This window comes from Neoarius graeffei, chromosome 16 (assembly GCF_027579695.1).
Source record: "Neoarius graeffei isolate fNeoGra1 chromosome 16, fNeoGra1.pri, whole genome shotgun sequence".
NCBI lineage: Eukaryota > Metazoa > Chordata > Actinopteri > Siluriformes > Ariidae > Neoarius > Neoarius graeffei.
Genome location: NC_083584.1, coordinates 15527240 through 15549472, shown reverse-complemented (window position 1 = coordinate 15549472; position 22233 = coordinate 15527240). Strand labels below are relative to the sequence as shown.

The following is a 22233-nucleotide window of genomic DNA, read 5'->3' as shown; positions in this document are numbered from 1 at the left end:
ATCACTACTTTTTTTTTTTAACTTGTCCTCATGCAGAAATAATTCAGTTTAGTCAAATTGAAAATGCTGTCCCATCCACAATATACAGTACTGCACAAAAGTTTTAGGCACATGTAAAGAAATGCTGTAGAGCAAAAATGGCTTAAAGACAGGGATGCAAACGGCGCGCCTTTTGGCGGATGCCGCCTTTTTCACGGCTGAATCACACAGATCCGATTTTTTTTTTTGGGGGGGGGGCGCGTTGGTGTGTCTGATTATAATTTCAAAGTAAATTCTGTATTAAAAATTACTATATAAGCAAATGCCATTACAGTCCATGAAACATAGGAAGTATAAGTAAGAGAAGAAAACAGTAAATCAGAAAGCTGCTCGCGTTTGCGCAAAGCTGCACAAACGTGCGCAGCTTTCTGATTTACTGTTTTCTTCTCATACTCAAGGCCAATTTACGCTGACAACGCAGTCCTCGCAGACGCTCTGCGCGCACCTCCCAAAAATTGTGACCACTGCAGAAGCCTCGCAGACAAGACGGCTCTGATTGGTCCACTCTACATCCGCTGTACACGCACTTCCGCTTCCCTACTTTCCCGGTTTGGTTTGTTTTCACGACCGCCATTTTTAAAAACACAAGCGAAGATGGAGCAGCACGAAGAGCGGTTGATCGAGGAAGTGAGGAAGTACGTACAGTTCTAGTCATTATAAGTAACCGGAGGATAAACACTCCACTAACCACACCCACCAACTACTCCTAGCGATTTCGCGACTTCGCGCCCCCTTGCGTTGTGGCGGTGAATAACATCACGCACGCCTATTACTCCCCGCTCAACGATAAATTACAACTGTCTGCGAAAAGCTATCTGCGAAAGCCTTGTCGCAAGAGCATGCAGAGGCCCTTATACTTCCTATGCTTCATGGACTAACAGCATTTGCTTATATACAGAATTTACTTTGATGAAATTATAATCAGACACTCCAACCCCCCCCAAAAAAATCGGATCTGTGCGATTCAGCCGTGAAAAAGGCGGCATCCGCCAAAAGGCGCGCCGTTTGCATCCCTGTAAAAATAATGAAATGTTTCAACTTAAAAAAAAAAACCAAAACCCTATAAACAGCAGTAAGCCATTATAAATGAAACAGTCGATATTTGGTGTGAGACGACCCTTCACTTTAAAATAGTAGTCTCAGGTTAAATGAGTGCAGTTTTATGCGGAAATGAGCTGTAGGTTTTACTGAGCACCTTGCAGAACGAGCCCCAGTTCTTCTGGACACTTTGACTGTCACACTCGCGTCTTCATTTTGCACCAAAACCCAGCAGCCTTCATTATGTTTTCTTTTTTAATCTGAAAAGAGCTCTCTTATGGAATATGCTGCTCAGATACAAACTTTTTTCCTCTAACATTTAATTTTGTGCTGGAAAACGAACGTTTGGACTCTAAAATGTTTTTGTACTGACTTAATGTAGAAGTCATAAAATAGAAATATATAGTTTGCATGAAAAGGAAAATAAATAAATAAATAAATAAATAAATAAATAGGGTGCTGAAGACTTTTGCACAGTACTGTATGGACACAACATGAACCGTCATGTAAGGACACTGCAGACCTCTGTAGTGCCCTACATTCTCCAAATGATGACATTTGAGATCCAGCCACAGGAGAACAGCGATTCCAATTTAAGCCTTATACATTAGAAAACGTATACACTATTTAAGCAAGTATAGAGGTTTTCGACCCACGTGACCGTTGCCATGTCGACAAGTAGATGGCGCCATTTTGGCGGTCACAACAATGGCGACTCCCGCTAGATCTATGTATCCCATATGATCTGTATACCTATGTCGTTAAAAACCCATCGCCATACACAGGTATTGATCTGAAAGCGTATACGAGTTTGGATGCCTACAAATATTTTGTGTCAGGCTGGGTAACATGCCTACATCAGCGGGTCGTCCCCGGAGCCGGTGGTCGCCATCTTATTACAGCTAAGGTTTGTTCACATTTTCATTTACTTTCGGTCCTCAGGATAAACAAAATGTTATTAAATGTCATTGAAATAACTTCTTAGTCTGTTGAGACATGGCCCGTTATAAATTTGCTGTTACCAGGCAATGACCAAGAACTGTATTATTAGGGTCGGTGTCTGTATTGTAGCAGTGTACTAGCAGCTAGCTGTTAGCACTAGCTAATGTCAACAACATAGCTAGTATGTTAATGTAGCAATGTTTACGTTGTCATTTGGATGACTGTTAAAACCTTTCGGTCTCAAGTTTTTCCTTTACTGTATTTACTAGTTTACTGAGCTAGCACGCTCGGGCAAGCTGGGAGCTAGCGCGCTCCGGCGTGCGCTAGTTCCCGGCTTGCCCGAGCGCGCTAGTTCCCGGCCTGCCCGAGCGCGCTAGCTCCCGGCCTGCCCGAGCGCGCTAGCTCCCGGCCTGCCCGAGCGCGCTAGCTCCCGGCTTGCCCGAGCGCGCTAGCTCCCGGCTTGCCCGAGCGCGCTAGCTCCCGGCTTGCCCGAGCGCGCTAGCTCCCGGCTTGCCCGAGCGCGCTAGCTCAGTAAACTAGTAAATACAGTAAAGGAAAAACTTGAGACCGAAAGGTTTTAACAGTCATCCAAATGACAACGTAAACATTGCTACAGTAACATACTAGCTACGTTGTTGACATTAGCTAGCTTGACCTTCAAAATGGCGGACACCGGGGTGTCACGTGACCCTGTGATGTCAGGTGAAAAACCTCTATAAAGAAAGAATGCCAAAAAATATCGTTCAGAATTAATTTTCTACAATAATGTTTGGATATCATGTGTGTGTTCATTCTTCAAAATCCAAATTTTTTTGCCTTCATAAAAAGTTAAATTAGAAATGTATCTGTCCTGTACAACTGGCCATAAATGCATTAAATGTGTAGGTTTTTTTTTTTTTAAATAAATGCATGAGGAGTCGATTTCCTAAAAGCTAAACTCCTAATTCAAGCTGGAACAGGATCATGAAGTACTTAAGGAATCCCAGTTTCAACACATCCAATTCAGTGAATTTACTAATTATACCAAGAAAAGTCCTTGATATTGTATTTTGATGCTCTGAATTAGTATAACATTCCTACAGATGAAGAAATTTTAAGCTAGATCTCTGACCAGATGCTGTTCGGTACCTGGGGATTGTAGGATAGGGTGCTGGTTTAAGAACGGGTGTGTGTCAGGTGACCCGGGGCCACTTGCTGTGTGAGCGTTGAGGTGAGGCGGGGCAGGAGAGGAGGAGTCATTGGCATGGTGGGACATGTGCATGAGGGGCTGTCCAAAGTGAGGCAAAGAGTCAAACGTGTTCTCAAGCAGCTGGGACGACTCCAACGCTGTGACTGGAGGAGCCATGTACGCTGCAGGAGATGGATGTTGCTGCTGCTGCTGCGGTGGTGGTTGTGGCTGCTGCTGCTGTTTTAGCTGAGCAGTTGGCTGCAAGACTGGAGCCTGGGGTTGGAGGGGCACCTGGGGCTGGACCATGTTTGGTGCCATCACCGGGTGGTGACCTTTCTTCCCCTCTTTAGCAGAGTGACCTCTCTTCTTCAATTTAGTGGCCATTCCTGAGTTGGTGAGAAGATAAACAGCTGGTTGTAATCAAAACCAAGAAGCAAGACAGTGACTGAGAATAAGACTCGCGTTATCTTTACCTGACTCGGAGTCTTCGCTGTCAGATGAGCTCGACTCGCTGCTGCTGCCCGAGTCTGAAGATGAGCCTTTCGGTTTCACACTCATCGTCTCCATGGCCTTTTCTGTAATCAGGTCGAGTGAATACGTTAATACGTGTTTTGTCGATAATCATCATAAGAGTACGTTTCTGCAAAATGATTCCTTCTGATTACAACATTGAGAAAGTACATCACACTTGTTCTCGATATTAAAGGGTAACGCCGTTTTTCCACAAAACCAGGTGTGTAATAGGAGAAAAACATATACGTAATTAATTCTGTTAATTATTTCCATTATATATCGAACATGAAAAAATATTTTTAACTTTGAAATCATGAACTGACACAGAGGAGCCGAAGTTGGAGGAGGCAGCCATTTTGAGATTGTGGGCAACTATAAACCAATCAGAATCTTTCGTTAATGCGCCTCCCTCTGATCTGTGACGTCACTGAGCCCATGAAAACAGTGTTTACAGACAGATCACTGTGATGACAGTAGGAGTCCCGGCGGGTGGCTTGTATTCGATTCGTTTATATCCCGACCTTGTCAGCTGTCAGATTTATGTTCATGGACCCGGTAAGCTGGTAAATAATATATATATTTTTTTACCAAATTCTAACAGAAAACGAGAGCGCCCGAAAGGGGAAACCGAGCCGAGCCGCTTCGCGCATGCGCAGTAGGCTTGGTAGGACAAATCCAAATCGGAGTCATTCAGGATTCAGCCATGTTTTTGCTCCGTGTTTTTATTCGACCAAAGTTCTACAGTATTATGAGCTTTAAGTTGCATAAATAAAACCATTTGGTGAAACTTTGAAGAAGCGATTGTACTGTTTTTTTTACCTTATTACCATGAAGCACTGAAGAGTTCTTTTCAGTGGCGGGCCGCATGACGTCACGCAGTAGATCAATATGGCGGAACGCATCTTCGCTGAGCTCAGCGCAAGCCCATATTATTAAAAAGTTAAAAGATACTGTTATGCGGTCTGTTCTTTCTCTATAAATTCCATGATCGATTACTTTATATATTTATCTATCTATTTGTGGTGATTTTGTACAAAAGTTGCCTTATCCTTTAAACATTGATTACTGGTGACAATTATTAACCACATTTAGAGCATTTAACGACTTTAAATCGACAGAAAGCTGGTTTTCTTTTACGTCATACGCACCCAGTCCTTCACACAGATGAATGAGTAAACCCGAGCATGAGGCACATTAACGAGAGAAATAAAAACACACACGCATATGCCTTCAAACAGATGGCTAAATCTGAACAAGATGCTCCAAATTTACTGCAGATAATCATCCATATAAAGATCATCAATACTGTATTTTACTTAAAAAAACAAAACAAAACTGTAGCTAATTTTATTACATAATTTCTTTAATTTCACTGGGAAAGTCAAAATTGTGATTGTTTTTTCATAAAAACCATAATACTGCAGTCCTAAGTAAAAATCAAAGCATTACAAGTAAAATGCACAAACTAGCTGTTATTTATTCTTTACTTAAAGGAGTACGCCACCCCCAGGTGAAACTGAGTCAGTCCCTGCAGTCCCTAGAGTTGGATGAGTGAGCCAAAGCGTTTTGTAGCCGACCCAGCCATTGTCCTGATCTAGACCCCTTTCACTGATGTCACCCGAAACCGGAAGTAAACAGACCCTGCGCCATTTTGGAAGACCAACAAACTCGTGATTAGGGGGAAATAACGTCAGCGGTATGTGAACCCACGAGAATAAAGTGGAGTGGCAAACGACTTAAACAAATCTGAGCTGTTTTATTTAAGATTTATTGGCCCAACAGTAGACTTGAAAGAAACCTGTGTGAGACTTGGCAAAAAACTGTGGATATAATGGATAAGTCTGTGCATGATCTGCGGACACTTTGAGGTAAGCAAACGCAAGAAATTCAGATTTAAGACATGCTAAATTGGCCTCAAGTTGATAACTGTATGAGGAGCAAGCCTCCCAGACTTCTACAATTTAATAATAATAATAATTTAGGATGGTTTGGGGCTTGCTCGCTGCGAACATGCCAATGCAGACACGATTTCCCCTGATGAGTTATGACTTCAGACGCGATGCGTGTGTGGAGGTGTGGAGTCCGCGTGATATGTGCGTAAGATAGGCTTCTCATGTGTTTGGAGATCCGCGCTCCGAGACAAGCGCAAGGCTTCTCATGTGTTTGGAGATCCGCGCTCCGAGACAAGCGCCCCCCAGGGAAAAAAAAGGGACCCCCCCGAAAATATCGGCACAGTTCGAACACTGAGTGTAGGCACTGGGTATAAACAACAAATAGTTTACAATGTCTGGGTAGCAAACAGATGGCAGAATTGGTGTCCGGTCCTCCTTATGTTTCCATTCTCCCTTGCCGCGAGTCTTATCATATGGGTCAAACCCATCAATCACAGCCAGTTTCTCCACATACCGTGCCCTTTCTGCAGCTGGTAATGTACTCACATAACCAGAATTATCATCCATCGTGTCACTTTCCTCTCGCTCGTACTTTGTTTTATATCGTGAGTGCATGTACTTGGTCTTCCAACATGGCGCCTAACAAAATCTCGTGGCGCGGTGACGTCATATGAAAAGGGTCTCTAGAAACGCCCCGGTTAGCTTTAGCTTAGCGTAGTCGCTGTAATCCGGCGTGTCCAGCTAGCATTGTCGTTGCAAAAGTGAATCAAATAACTCAAGATTTTTTATAATTATTTCTCATGACCTGTACATTCACATCGAGTACACATATCAATGCAAATTAACACGAAGGGATTTACTAGACCAATTTATATCTGGAACTATTTTCGGCCACAGCACAGGCAAAGCACCGCTGCAGGCACAAAGACACCACGCAGCACCACAACTTCCGTCAATACACCAGTGTTACCAGCATGTAGTTGCGGTAAGAGGAGAAGAGAAGAAGTTGTAGTAAGGTTGTTACGTAAGTAGTTTGAAGTTAGTTTCACATCTACTGAGGAAAAATGGTTATTTGCTGTGTGAAGGGCTGCAATGACAAGCAGAGGACGTACACGAACATAATGTTTCACAGAATTCCAAAACCAGTGGAAAGAAGAAATCTTTGGCTTGCAGCCCTCGGCATTCCTGCAACACCACCAGTGGATAAAATCAATCAATATCGTGTTTGCGATGAGCATTTCAAACCGGAGGACTACGAAGAAAAAATGCAGTATGCTACGAGAAAGGTGTTGCTACATCTGAAGGATACGGCCGTTCCATCCATTTTCAGTACAGAGGCAGAACAGAGTTCATCATCCATGCCTGCAAGTATAATTTCTATCCCTCCTTCCTTGGGTTATACATTGCTAACGTTATAACTGAAACTTCCCGTTAGTCCGACTCACATTGTCGCTTCCAGTTTTATTGTACAACATCACCGTTTCACCCTATTGACAATACGACGATCCAAAGCACGCAACTCCTCTTCAGTGAACTCGGGTTCGAAAAGGTAGGGTCTTGGATCTTGGTAGTCGAAGTCATCATCTTCGTCTGTCGTGTAATCTTCCATATTCATCGCCATTACAACTCGAGAAAGCACACCTGTCAGTGTCAGCCTAGTAGCAGAGAACTTAGTAGTCACGCTGGTGTATAGAGATCTTGCAGTCACGTGACCGGAAAGTACACAACCGCCATCTTGTCGGTCAAAAACACCGCTGAATACTGCTGCACTCGTGTACAGAATGGATCAATTTCAACCGACGGACTACACGACTCATTTTTCTAATGAACAGATAACTAGATATATGTCTAAAATAAACGATCTACAGATTAGTGACCCTTATGGCTTTCCGGACGGAGTTTTCACGACCGGATTTTGAACTGCCAGCGGAATACCCGGACATGTATAATTACCTCATTAACTTTCCCTCGCTGTTCAGTGGTGAAGCACTGCGTGCTTATAAATCTCTGGACAGTTATCTTTACAGAAATTCAGGATTTGTCAGCGACTCAGATATGGCATCTTGTAAACAAGAATCCTCATTGGATGGGTAAGTCACTTAAGTATTGAGTATAGCACGATTATAGAATAGAATAAGGTAATTCCAGCTGTAATTCCAAATCGTCCGTCTTGTTTACCATGGATCTGGCGTTGGAGAGGTAGAGGCTTAGCAGTGGAGATTTGAGTGGCTGTTTTCTGAGCTTAGTCAACAGGCCGGCTCTGCAGCCTCGCTTTTGCTTCCGCTCCCGGCGCCGCCTCCTTCGCTTTGCCTCCGATAACAATCCACGGAGACCCCGCTGGTCTCGCTATTTCGTTCGGAATGTTGTGCATGCGATGGAAATCGCTACAAACCGTCATTTTCTGCTGGAAACCAATGTCCAGTAAGTCCATACGGTTGTAGTGGATATTGAAGTCCGGTACAGACGAACAACACGCAAAAATACACATAAAAAACGTGCACAGGTAGGGAGAGCTTGTAGCCGCAGCCGTTGTAGTAGAATTGTATATAGTAGGGTTTTCCAGAAGAAAAGGTAGAAGTAAAAGCAGAAGTAGAAGGCGGAAATATGGCGTTTGACCGACAAGATGGCGTCTGTCACAATCTGGATCGGCTGTGACGTCACATGCAAGTGCTCCATTGACGGAAGTTGTGGTGCTGCATGGGGTCTTTGCGCCTGCAGCGGTGCTTTGCCTGTGCTGTGGCCGAAAATAGTTCCAGATATAAATTGGTCTAGTAAATCCCTTCGTGTTAATTTGCATTGATATGTGTACTCGATGTGAATGTACAGGTCATGAGAAATAATTATAAAAAATCTTGAGTTATTTGATTCACTTTTGCAACGACAATGCTAGCTGGACACGCCAGATTACAGCGACTACGCTAAGCTAAAGCTAACCGGGGCGTTTCCAGATCAGGACAATGGCTGGGTCGGCTACAAAACGCTTTGGCTCACTCATCCAACTCTAGGGACTGACTCAATTTCACCTGGGGGTGGCGTACTCCTTTAACCAGGGCATTTGTCAAGAGGGCAGTATAGTATAATTACCACAGACAGACACAGGATATAACAAAATGAGACTTATAACAGCCTTGTAATTACACAATTCCTTTACAAAATCACTTAACCTTTTTTACACTCGAGTAATAACTAAACAGGACACACTACTGATGTGAAACCGATGAAGAGACTGACCTGGAGCTTTCTTCTTCTTGCGGAGACAGGACGAAACGTATCTCTCTAGCTCCCTCAGCGTGGAAGGTTTTAGCGTCTCAAAGTCGATCTCGATCTCGTCCGGGTTGGAGTTTTTGAGCGAAGGCTCGCGAGATTGAATGATGTGGACCACGCGTCCGAGCTTGTCCCCAGGCAGCTTATTGATGTCGAGGCTCAGCTGCCTCTTCTCCTCATAGGACATGGGCTTACACTTCTCAGCAGGCACCAAGCCGGCGGATCCTGGTCCCCCTCCCAGAGCCAGCTCTTCCACGGGATCGAGACCAGGCACTGGCTGCAGGGTGGGAGGTGCGGTGCCGGGGGGAGGAATGGAGCGGTTGTTCTTTATGCCCTCCTTCTTACTGCAGGACCAGAACAGACAAGATCAACTGTGAGCTACTGCTCACTTACGTATCCCCCTGCTCTCACTTATCTCAGAATACAAGCAATCAAAGAAACAGGAGACTTATTATGAATGTTGACTTCAACAAATAATTAACCCTGAAACGAGTAAGTAAGAGAGCAGTGTTCTCCCCAGGGATTTCAAATAGCATCCGGTAAACTGCCATTTTGAAATGGCATCAAAATCCACCCTGTGCGTTTCGCAAATACATTCAGTCAGTAAACAGGAAGTCGATGTAAGACAGACCTGAAAACGGTATACAAGGTATAGAATCCCAAGCTGAAGTTTGATACCAAGTAGCTATGATTTGTGGTTGCTGAGAAGGAGGGTGTTTTGGACGAACAGAAATACGAAGATACGGCTGGACGGACAGAGGTAAACCAGTATACAGTGGTGCTTGAAAGTTTGTGAACCCTTTAGAATTTTCTATATTTCTGCATAAATATGACCTAAAACATCATCAGATTTTCACACAAGTCCTAAAAGTAGATCAAGAGAACCCAGTTAAACAAATGAGACAAAAATATTATACTTGGTCATTTATTTATTGAGGAAAACGACCCAATATTACATATCTGTGAGTGGCAAAAGTAAGTGAACCTTTGCTTTCAGTATCTGGTGTGACCCCCTTGTGCAGCAATAACTGCAAGTAAATGTTTCCGGTAACTGTTGATCAGTCCTGCACACCGGCTTGGAGGAATTTTAGCCCATTCCTCCGTACAGAACAGCTTCAACTCTGGGATGTTGGTGGGTTTCCTCACATGAACTGCTCGCTTCAGGTCCTTCCACAACATTTCCATTGGATTAAAGGTCAGGACTTTGACTTGGCCATTCCAAAACATCAACTTTATTCTTCTTTAACCGTTCTTTGGTAGAACGACTTGTGTGCTTAGGGTCGTCGTCTTGCTGCATGACCCACCTTCTCTTGAGATTCAGTTCATGGACAGATGTCCTGACATTTTCCTTTAGAATTCGCTGGTATAATTCAGAATTCATTGTTCCATCAATGATGGCAAGCCGTCCTGGCCCAGATGCAGCAAAACAGGCCCAAACTGTGATACTACCACCACCATGTTTCACAGATGGGATAAGGTTCTTATGCTGGAATGCAGTGTTTTCCTTTCTCCAAACATAACGCTTCTCATTTAAACCATAAAAGTTCTATTTTGGTCTCATCCATCCACAAAACATTTTTCCAATAGCCTTCTGGCTTGTCCACGTGATCTTTAGCAAACTGCAGACAAGCAGCAATGTTCTTTTTGGAGAGCAGTGGCTTTCTCCTTGCAACCCTGCCATGCACACCATTGTTGTTCAGTGTTCTCCTGATGGTGGACTCATGAACATTAACATTAGCCAATGTGAGAGAGGCCTTCAGTTGCTTAGAAGTTACCCTGGGGTCCTTTGTGACCTCGCCGACTATTACACACCTTGCTCTTGGAGTGATCTTTGTTGGTCGACCACTCCTGGGGAGGGTAACAATGGTCTTGAATTTCCTCCATTTATACACAATCTCTCTGACTGTGGATTGGTGGTGTCCAAACTCTTTAGAGATGGTTTTGTAATCTTTTCCAGCCTGATGAGCATCAACAACGCTTTTTCTGAGGTCCTCAGAAATCTCCTTTGTTTGTGCCATGATACACTTCCACAAATGTGTGTTGTGAAGATCAGACTTTGATAGATCCCTGTTCTTTAAATAAAACAGGGTGCCCACTCACACCTGATTGCCATCCCATTGATTGAAAACACCCGACTCTAATTTCACCTTCAAATTAACTGCTAATCCTAGAGGTTCACATACTTTTGCCACTCACAGATATGTAATACTGGATCGTTTTCCTCAATAAATAAATGACCAAGCATAATATTTTTGTCTCATTTGTTTAACTGGGTTCTCTTTATCTACTTTTAGGACTTGTGTGAAAATCTGATGTTGTTTTAGGTCATATTTACGCAGAAATCTAGAAAATTCTAAAGGGTTCACAAACTTAAGCACCACTGTACCTATTAAACCCCCCTCGGAGCGGGAGGACAATAATAAATAAATAAAGAGAAATTTTCAAAATGATAGTGTATTAGGAGGAACCCCCACACAATGATGCAAGTGTTTCATATACATCTAGACTGCAGGAGAGTCAACAAGAATCCAAAGAAGCACCTGAACCTTCGTTTTCCATTCTCTGGCTCACCTTGGCTTCTTGGTCTTCTTGGGCAGAGGATCCTTGTTGTTCTTGTTCTTGCCCTTCGGCGTTGGGAGAGCAGAAGGAGGCTCGAGGATCTCTTCCAGTCCAGGGATGGCTTTCTTTTTGTGCTTATCCTTCTTCTTTTCCTTCTTGTCTTTCTCTTTCTTCTTTGGTTTGCTGGCCTGGGGCTGAGACAGGGCTGCCAGCTGCTCATGGACTGCTTTGAGCTGCATTGAAGAAGCAAGAAGTATAATGTGATAATCATAGTTTGACTCATTTTGTCCTTTACATGTGGTCACTGCTAGAGCTCTACCAGTCCAAAACTCATGCAAATCAACTTTTTTTTTTTAAAGCACTAAAATTCTTCTAAAGCACTGAAATAGCAAAATAAGAGAGAAGGCTAAAATGTTATTTTAACTACTTATTATCTGAGTGCGAGGTCTTTACAGGAAAATATCAGACCAAAGGTCCTGACAGTACAGACTAAGCTTACGGCTCGGTCCGTACAAAAAGTGAGGTTAATAAGGAGTTTATTATATGGCTTTTTTTGTTTCTAAGATTAAAACAGACGGTCATTATAACGAGGCATGACGCTGCTTTCAGGTCATGTCACATTTGTAACGTAGTTGAGTCACACATGCAGAATAAACGGCAAGCGATTTCAAAACTCAAATTTCAGTTAGCGGGTTCTGAATGCTCTTCGTTGTTCATTTCTTGAATAGCTCAGCGACTTGTTTGTGTTTTGGACGTTTTTGATTAATCGATTAATCAATCCCCCCGCCCGCCCAACACTGACGCCTTGGAAAGAAAAGTCCGTAATCATTATGGGAAAATACTGCCTGCAAAGGAACCAATCAGAGCGCACGATTATACTGGAAGTAGCTCGTGCCATATAATAAAGATATATATAACGAAAAGGAAGCAACGAGTGTGTGCGTGCATTAGGGTGCATCAGTTGCCCCCTAAAAATGAAAAGTTCCTCCGATCATGATGCATTTTTGTTTTTATGTTCCTTTTGGTAAGAAAACACACTGGGTGAAATATTTTGACAAAATTCAAAAGTTTAATGGTGGCACCAGGAGCTCACAGTTACGGAAAAAGCTGCTATTTTATGACAAAATTTCGATCATTTTTCATGAAACATTATGGCACCTTATGGAGTATACCAAATATCTTAGATACACATTTTTAGTACATATTCTAAATATATTATCAAGCACAGTTTGAGTTTTAGCTGTTCATTGAATCATTGTTCAACTACTTTTAAACAATACAAATGTATTATGAATCACATTAATGCTTCTTGATCCCTTGCAAAGGTTCTTAACATGATCTCAGGCTCACAAGAAATCAATAAATGGAGTCCAACATTGTGATTCAAACCTTACGCGAAAACATAAAATAAGCGTTTTTTTGGCAAAAAATGAACCTCATGGTGCCACCATTAGACTTTTGAATATGGTCAAAAAATTTTACAGGATGTCTTTATTGGTGAAAAGGAACACCCGAACAAAAACGCATCAGATTTTATGAAAGTGAGGGCAACTGATGCACCCTAGCGTGCATATAGTGTACTCATCACAGTTGAATTTAATTCTCAAATCTGACTGTTCGATTTTCTGTAACAGCCGCTCTGTCTAAATGCAGCTACAAATAACAGGTTTATATTAAATATTATTGTTTCTATGGTAACTTGCACAGGGGATTGTAAAGTTATTGCATTGGTACTTATGAACGGTTAAAAAGTATGTGTCATTCTTCAAAAAAAAACAAACAAAAATGGTCAGTGTTGGAAAACTGATGTGGTATAAGAGGAAAAAAAACACTTCAGGATAGGGCTGCACAATTAATCGAATTTAATCGAAAATCGCGATTTTGGCTGCCACGATTAAATTAAATGAAAATCGCGATTTATTTCCATTTAAAATGCGAGCTCTGCTGTACATCTGATCAAGCACTTTTTGACCAATACTCCGCCAAACCATTAGGGGGCGAACCGACGCATGTAAGGTTTCATTACTCTGCCTAAATAAGCAAGCAAGCCAAGTGCGCAGAGCTTCAGCAGCGTTATCATCTTCAAGGGGTGATAGTGTGAGAGTAGGTAGCAGATTGAGGCGAGAGAGAAAAGCTAACTATGTCGGAACAACAGACTATTTAGCACTGGAGGCAATGTTGTGACCTGCCTTCGCTCATGTTTAAAGCCAGAGCATGTTGATAGGCTGCTCTTTCTAGCTAAAAACTTGTAGGCCTCAGTATAATGCTATGTAATTGTTGCAACTGAGTTTTCAGTTCCTTCATCCTTTGGTAATTTCTTGGATAAATTTCATTTATTTGTCATTTGGAAATCAGAATTTCTCTTAAATTTCATTCTGCACTGAAAGCTGTTCATATTGTTTGTTTGAATATAGTGAAATAAAGGGTGGCACGGTGGTGTAGTGGTTAGCGCTGTTGCCTCACAGCAAGAAGGTCCGGGTTCGAGCCCCGGGGCCGGCGAGGGCCTTTCTGTGTGGAGTTTGCATGTTCTCCCCGTGTCCGCGTGGGTTTCCTCCGGGTGCTCCGGTTTCCCCCACAGTCCAAAGACATGCAGGTTAGGTTAACTGGTGACTCTAAATTGACCGTAGGTGTGAATGTGAGTGTGAATGGTTGTCTGTGTCTAAGTGTCAGCCCTGTGATGACCTGGCGACTTGTCCAGGGTGTACCCCGCCTTTCGCCCGTAGTCAGCTGGGATAGGCTCCAGCTCGCCTGCGACCCTGTAGAAGGATAAAGCGGCTAGAGATAATGAGATGAGATGAGATAGTGAAATAAAATTTAAGTGATTTCCCTAACATCAAGATTAATCATGATTAATAATCGCGATTACAATTTTGATCAAGATAATCGTGATTATCATTTTTTCCATAATCGTGCAGCCCTACTTCAGGACATGCTGTTATAGCAAACTAATCAACTTCATGGTGGCAAAGCCAACAACTCCATTTCCTCCACCACTTCAGTCACTGATGAGTTTCCTATCACAGCAGACGCCAAGTGATTTATTCCTAATATTAAGCCAAAACAAAAAGCAAAAAAGTCATCCGTTCCCCACACCTGCTCCTTGAGCTCCGCCAGCCTCTGAGCCCTTTCCTCCTCTGAATCATCGGTGGAGGATTCTGACTCGGACGAGGAGTCACTGGAGCTGTCAGAGGACGAGGCGGCGGCGATGGGCGGCTGGGGCTTCACAGGGGCCGCAGGGTGAAGCACAGGGGCAGGTGCAGGGGTAAAGACCTCCTCAGGCTCATCCGGCATCTTAGCAAACCGCATCTCGAACACATCCTGTAGAAGGAGACCGTTCTTATTGAGCTGAAATAAAGACGTGCAACGTTTGTGCCTTTCAGCGTGCCTCTATGTACCTGCAGCTTGCGTGCCATCACCACGACCTCGTGGTCTGGAGGGTTGTACTTGTAGCAGTTAGAGAACATTAACCGCACGTCTGCAGCAAACTCCTGCGCGTCTCTGTACTGCCTGTTGTCTAACTTGTCCTACACACACACAATAAAAAAAGAAAAACTCCCACACTGATCATCAAAACAGCACACACCTGCATGACTTGTCGACAAAAATCAAAACACAGCGTGATGACAATCAGTGCCTGCGGACACTGCGAGCAGCAGGAAAGGAAATTCCTAAGGTCATTAATAGATAAAAGCACGACAGTTGTAGGTAAAGTTAAATATATTACAGCGGCTTTTATTCTCAAGCGTGCGTTTTGGTTGATTTGTTCACTCGGCATGACTTCTACGAAAAACATGATAAACTTGCACACTTCCTTCTGAGCACATTTTCAAATTACGCCCTCTTATTTCACTTCAAAAGTCGAAACAATATTCCACAAAAGTTATGACTTCAGAAATTCCAATTTTTCACCCTCACCTTGATGGTGGTGAGGTCCATGGGGTGTTTGATGATGTCGTGGTAGTCATGCAGTCCCAGACTCTCTACATCCACTGGTTTGTAGAAAGGCCATGCGTAAGCTGCGTGCTTCTTAGCGAACATCTCCTTCACGATGCCCACGCAGTAGCGCAGCTGTTCCAGCAGTTTAGGGCTGTTGGGGCCAGCGGGTGCACTGTAGGGAAGATGGTGCTGGGAATCCGGTGCTTCTTTCTTCGGCTGTTTCGACGGTCGTACGCTCTCACGCCGAGGGAGAGTCTTTCCTGACTTGGACTCTGCGGGAGAGGACTCGCTTAGCTGGTCGTTAGCGGTGGGGGTTGTCGTATCTGCTTTTCTCTTCTGGCTTTTTCTCTGCTGTTTTGTGGCAAAAAGGGACAATAAATGGCCTGGACAACAATTCATCTTTTTAACAAACAAGAGTGTTCTGAGAGCACAATATCCCCCGCTGGCGACTCGGCCATAACTCTGGTAAAATGCGACCGAATTGAACAAAATTGCAATACGCGCATTACCGACATAGAACAAAGAATCCTGTCAAGTTTGGTGAAATTCCTCCACAAATTGTGAGAGGAGTCGATTTCAGAAGAACGTACACCCTCATGAAATTGTCACAAGTTATTTAAATCAAGAGTCAAAAACTCTGGTAAAAAATGTCCACAAACGAAATTAAATTGCAATATACGCATAACCGACATATAGGGCTGAACGATCTATCGTTTTCGACCGAAAATCACGATCTCAGACAACACGATTTTGGGATCGTCAAAGCCGCGGTTTTTCTCAGTGCTCCTAAACTGACCTATGTTTTGTTTCGTCAATAAATTGTCCTCATTTTTTACACTACAGACAAAAAAAAAATTACGTTCAGGAAAGCCTTGTGGCACTCAGTGTGAAAGAATTTTGTGAATATCTTCCGTTTTCGTGTAAATCCCTGTTGTTTGGAGGGAGCGCTGTGAGGAGAAACTGCGCTTTCTCTGTCTGTGTCTGAGCGCGCGGGTGGGGGAGGGGCTGCTCGCGCTCTCTCACACACACAGGAGGGAGGGGCCCTGCAATAGCGACTGCTACAGCCACTGCATCACTCTTATTTCCCACAGGGGAATTGTTGGCTCTAGTTATAATTTATAATGCTTATGTACATTCTTTTACAAAAGTGCAATATTTTGATGCTGCTGAGCCATTGATCAACCTTTTTTTATGACTGATATGTTGTAGATGGGAAAAGTAAAAGAAGCAAAAGTTTACTTAAGAAAGATGTCTCTTTTTATTTTTATTTTAAGTTATTATAACTTGTTCCTCAGGCACTCAATGTTAATAAACAGGCCTACATTTGAAATCTGTTGACCTCAGTTTTTATTCTTGCATTAGCTTTATGGAATTCATTGTATTAATTAATTTGCACTGAAACTCGGTTTAAAGAAAAAAAAATCGTGGTTGAAATCGAAATCGCAATATCTGCCAGAAAAATCGCAATTCAATTTTTTCTTAAAATCGTTCAGCCCTACCGACATATAACAAAGAATCCTGCCAAGATTGGTGAAATTCGTCCAAAAATTGAGAGAGGGGAGTCGATTTCAGAATGAAAACACACTCGTGAAATTGTCAAATTAGAATTTTGTTAAATCAAGGGCTATAACTTTGGCAAAATGTGACCGAATTGAACAAAATTACAACATGTATATTACCAACATAAAAAAATCCTGCCAAGTTTTGCGAAATTCCTCCAAAAATCGAGAGAGAGGAGCTGATTTCAGAAGGTGAGCACCCTTCCCGGGACAGAGACATCATTATATAATCCCCCTTCGAGCCTTTCAGCCAGCGGGGGATAAAGTCATTTTCAGATCCACCATGACACAAGTAAATGAGATATTTTCAAGACCTGAGCATCAGGAATAGTAACAATTACAAATCCAGATGAGCATATTTTTAGAAGTTGATACATCATGAAGAAAAGAAATGACAATACACATCATTCCTTTGATAATGCTGATTAATTTTCATCCATATTTTAATGCTTTGATGAAACATAACCATGTAAATACATGATTCAATTCCAAATGATCAGAATAAAAAGCTTCACCTCTGATCCATAGCTTTTTAGCAAACCGTCTGCCATTTTACCATAAAACTAAAAACCGCCCTGACTTGCAGTACAAATAAAAGGGGCCTGGATGGCCAAAATCCTTTCTAAGGCAGCTGGGCCATAGAAGGTTCACGCTGCACGCTGCACGCGTGTAAAGAAAAGTGGACAAACGTAGCATGACTTGCTCTGGGCCATAGAACGGCGTTCACGTTGCACGCTGCACACTTCACGCGTGAAGCGAGAAATGAACATGCACACTTTTTTCTAGGCGTGAAGATGGAAATTCCAGTCAATGCATGCGGTCACCGCCGCGCCAGCCAATCAGAACGGGTCTAGGGAGATAACGCTATGCTTTCAGGGGAAAACTTCAGAAAAAATATAATTGAATGGTATAACTGAAAAATAGTTCTTCATCGGGATTGTCAAGCAGATTATAGAATGTTCGGTGAAATTCACCACGGGTTTCTCTCAGAAGGAAGTGTTCTCGGCTCCAAATTCTGTTCCTTTTTCTCTTCCTCTGTCTCAGTAAAAGCAGAATGAGGCAATCGTCGTCATCCGAAGAGTCCATATTGTTGGTTACTCGGTCAAAGTAGAACAGACGCAACACGTGAACATCCAAGCATGAAGTTTAATGGCCCAGGGTCCGGTTCTTCATGTGAACGTGTAGCGTGCAGCGTGCACCTTCTATGGCCCAGCTGCCTAAAAGCTCACTGGAACTACTAACCCCATTTCCTGAAAAGTTATTTTCCAACTGCAATAAAAACAAAAACGTCTGATCTGTTAATTCACATCGACTTTTATTCAACTGACAATTGAGACAGTCCTGGATTTGAACTTTCGTTACCTTTAATCTTTGAGGACTCACTTTAGGCATAACGCTCTGAAGCATCGGTGCAGGACTCTGTTGAATGGGCATGGGTTGAATGGGCATGGGTTGAATGGGCATGGGTGGAAGGGCAGTCTGGGTAGGGGGAGGCACCGAGGTCATGATGGTGCTCGGAGGGTTGCAGTCTGAAGGGCCGAGCGGAAAGGATGGAGCCAGCTGGGGGATCGTAGGGGGAACGCGAGGGGGTAGAGATTGCTGCAGAGCCACCTGCGGAGGGAGAGCTGGAGGACCTGGTATGGGTATGGGTGCTCTAGTCTGTGGCCCTGCTCCGTGATTAGAAATGCCACGAGTCTGAGGGGTCGTCGATGGAGAATCCAAGCTGGGTCCAGGGGGTTTCAAGTTCAACCCTGAAGAGAGAAACCAGGAGACCAGGAGAGGGGTTTAATGGCAGGAAAAGGACTTCAAAGTGTACAGTATAATTTCTTCATGTGAATAAATCATGAGTCAGCACTGTAGTCACATCACAAATTAATTATATATAAAAAAAACCCCTCAATTTTGATCAGTGAGCATCCAAACTGAAAAATTGTTACAAGCAATTTAATTCACCAGAGTGAAAACACATCTTGTCAACTGGTTTACTAATTAAAACACCCCAATAAAAACATTCAATTAATCAAAGAAGCAAAAAAAAAAAAAATTGTCCTAGTTACAAACAGTTAAAAGAATTAAACTAATATTTGCAGTTGACACATCCATTGGGAGGGGTGGGGGGTGTACCTGCGTCCCTCCTGCCCCGACCACGGCCCTTGGGAGTCATCACGGTGATCTCGTTCTCCTCTTGGGGCATTTCTGAAATCTTCTGAAGGAACAGTTTCTCCAGTGCCTCTGCCATTAAGACTATGTCATCCCCCGCCTGCAGAGGGCGATACATACCATTAACAACCCATACGCTCGGCAAGCCTCGGACAAGGAGGCTGCATGAGAGTGGCCACATTGCAGATTACCTTATTGTAGATGTAGCAGTTGGTAAACATGGTGTTGAAATCGTGAATACATTCTTGGGCGTTCCAGTAGTAACTGTTCTCAAGCCGTTTCTTGATTGTTCCCATGTCCATTGGGCTTTTAATTATTTTATAATAGTCCTAAAGGAACACGGGAAGAGAGTCGTGTCAGTTACCAGAAATTATGAGCAGTGTGTGACTCAGAGGCAGAGAACTCCGGGTAAGGGGGGGGGGGACAAACAAACCTCTTCAAAACACAAACCAAATCGCTATACCTCAACATGACTAAGCAAGGTGAAGGTTCTCGTAATCATCTCTTTATTTAGTACCTCGAGCTAACTGTTTGTACAATATACCACATTATACTACTGTACAGCGCTCTTGAAGCAGCTTCGACAGTAGTTCCACGTGCAAAAGCACTTGCTCTGACAGTCAGTCACACAAATAATAACAGGGACTACCTTGTTTCGTGGAGGTTCCACATTATTAAATTATAACTATAAATGGATAAAATGTACGCTGCATTTTTCTTTAATAAATAGACACATTGTAACCATTGGGATTTTGCTGTTGTAGAAGAGAAATAAAACACTGATGCTGCTATTGGGTAAATAATCAACTTCAGGATGGTAACAGGAACGCCACTTCAGGTCGGGCCACATCACACCAACCTTTCACTGATCATTTTCCTACAACAGCATGTCCTCAAGTGTTTACTTCTTTACTTACTTAACACATGCAATTTATGTAACAAACGTGCACGAGGATATAGTGGTGAATTGAAACGATGTACTTTTGTACATTTGAAGTATATTTTGTGTTTGTAATCGTGCGCCAATCTGGATTATTCTTTAAATACCATGATGCATTGTAGTCTCATTTCCATGGGTGCAAGTATAAAATTTTCAAAAAGCTGAAAAGTCAATAGGCCAATTAAGGCCAATTTATGCTGACAACGCAGTCCTCACAGACGGTGTCGCAGATAGCGTCTGCGTAGACCCCCCACCTTCGCAGACGCTCTGCGCGCACCTGCCAAAAATTGTGACCACCACAGAAGTCTCGCAGACAGCGTCACAGACAAGAGGGCTCCGATTGGTCCACTCTACATCCGCTGTACACGCACTTCCGCTTCCCTACTTTCCCGGTTTGGTTTGTTTTCACGACCGCCATTTTTAAAAACACGAGTGAAGATGGAGCAGCACGAAGAGTGGTTGATCGAGGAAGTGAGGAAGTACGTACTCCAGTTCTAGTCATTATAAGTAACCGGAGGATAAACACTCCACTAACCACACCCACCAACTACTCCTAGCGATTTCGCGACTTCGCGCCCCCTTGCGTTGTGGCGGTGAAAAACATCACGCATGCCTATTACTCCCCGCTCAACGATAAATTACAACTGTCTGGAAAAGCTATCTGCGAAAGTCTTGTCGCAAGAGCATGCAGAGGCCCTTAGGGCTCGAAAAAAAATTTAAATTACAAGTTAAAATGGTTGTCTCTCATGCAATCATTTATAATATTAATAGTTATATGATTTGCATATTCACATCAAATGTTTAATACATCAATTCATCTGAAATAATATTTCAAGTACAAAGCTTGATACTTCAAAACATCTAGCAATTACTAATTTAAAATGTTGAAACAACCGTTTTTAATATGCTTTTGCTGTGCTACCCTTTTTACAATATATACACAGCTCGAGTTAAAATAAGGGGCCGCACGTCTTGATGTCCTCAAACTCCTGGATTTTAGCAAATAAGATTCAGCTTTTTCCATATACAAAAAAATCTATATTTTATAATCCATTACTGACTGCAAATGAGTTTTCAACCTGACAACCACATTAGAAAAGATGATTAAAAAGCTAACAAACTTATTTCAAGACCTACCTTACTTTTATTTAATAATTGAAAGGTAATCAAATGTTAAAAAAAAAAAAAAGCAGATACTTGTGATGAATAATTTCAATTCTAGAAGAAAGCACATTGCATTTGCACATCACACAATATCAGATGACAATTTAAATCACCAATAAATGTTTTGAATTCACTTATTACTGCATAGCACAAAAATCAGAAAAGTGATTCGTCTCATCGGCGTGACTTTTAAGTCCCTTCTTCCCGCTGGAGCCGTACTTGATAGTCTTTGAACAGCAGTCACAATACGCAACTCCCGGGACGTCCGGTTTTCTCAGCCATATTCCCCATTTGTCACCGTTTTTGTCACACTCGCTTAACCATTCCCATCTCCATTTATTTCTAGACGTCTTTTCTAATTCTTTTGTATTGGAGCCTTCCGATAAAAACTTCATTTGACATATTTTGATCAGCAACCAGAGGCAAAGCACTTGGATCTGTCGCAAGGGAGGGAAGCGAAATAAGGCTTGTTATAAAAGCTGAAGTTTCATTGGACGGCAGTTAACAGTGAGCCAATCAAAAGCACCGTTCTGACTTGCACCAAAAGAAACGGCGACTCATGGGAATAGCTGTGTTGATTTGGTCGAACAACGTGCTACGTGCGTGAAACATGATATCACACATGTTTCACACCATGAAACAACGAGCTAGTCAGGACCGCTCGTCGGTGAGCGACGTACAAATTGAATGAGGTTTGTGGCGAAGACGAGATGAAAAGATTTGTCTCGTGCAGAGACTGTACCGCGGTAACCCGGCAATACGCTGAGAGTGAAACAGTGAGAGGGCCACCGCATAACCCCCCCCCGAAAATCTCAACGGATTTACACGATTTGGAAAAATGACTTTCAGAACCGAAAAAAACCGGGGCTTCCGGCACATGCCGGAAAACTTGCACCCATGCATTTCCCATTGTGACAACGGCCCTTAGTTTTACAGCGCTTTTCAAAGATCCAGTGTGGTACAGAACAGCACGGTTATAAATCCAAATTCGGAAATCATCCCTAAAATTGTTTCTCTCAGTCCCCATGAAGTTCTCTAGTCTAGTGTTAGCAGCACCAA

At 42.8% G+C, this 22233-nt stretch overlaps 1 protein-coding gene across 6 annotated transcripts in view; it reads right to left on the bottom strand.

Moving 5' to 3' along the window:
* brd4 (bromodomain containing 4) overlaps positions 1-22233 on the bottom strand; it is a 168787-nt gene that overhangs the window by 30044 nt on the left and 116510 nt on the right. For 5 of the 6 annotated variants that reach the window (XM_060942564.1, XM_060942563.1, XM_060942560.1 and 2 more), the window contains 10 exons: positions 19262-19399; positions 19035-19170; positions 18273-18661; positions 15331-15702; positions 14811-14939; positions 14509-14733; positions 11428-11648; positions 8824-9200; positions 3661-3762; positions 3148-3573 (listed from right to left, as the gene is read on the bottom strand). In XM_060942564.1, the coding sequence (XP_060798547.1) occupies positions 3148-3573; positions 3661-3762; positions 8824-9200; positions 11428-11648; positions 14509-14733; positions 14811-14939; positions 15331-15702; positions 18273-18661; positions 19035-19170; positions 19262-19399 (2515 nt within the window). The remainder of the gene's footprint in view (positions 1-3147; positions 3574-3660; positions 3763-8823; positions 9201-11427; positions 11649-14508; positions 14734-14810; positions 14940-15330; positions 15703-18272; positions 18662-19034; positions 19171-19261; positions 19400-22233) is intronic. The other variant, XM_060942562.1, reaches the window with a different exon arrangement.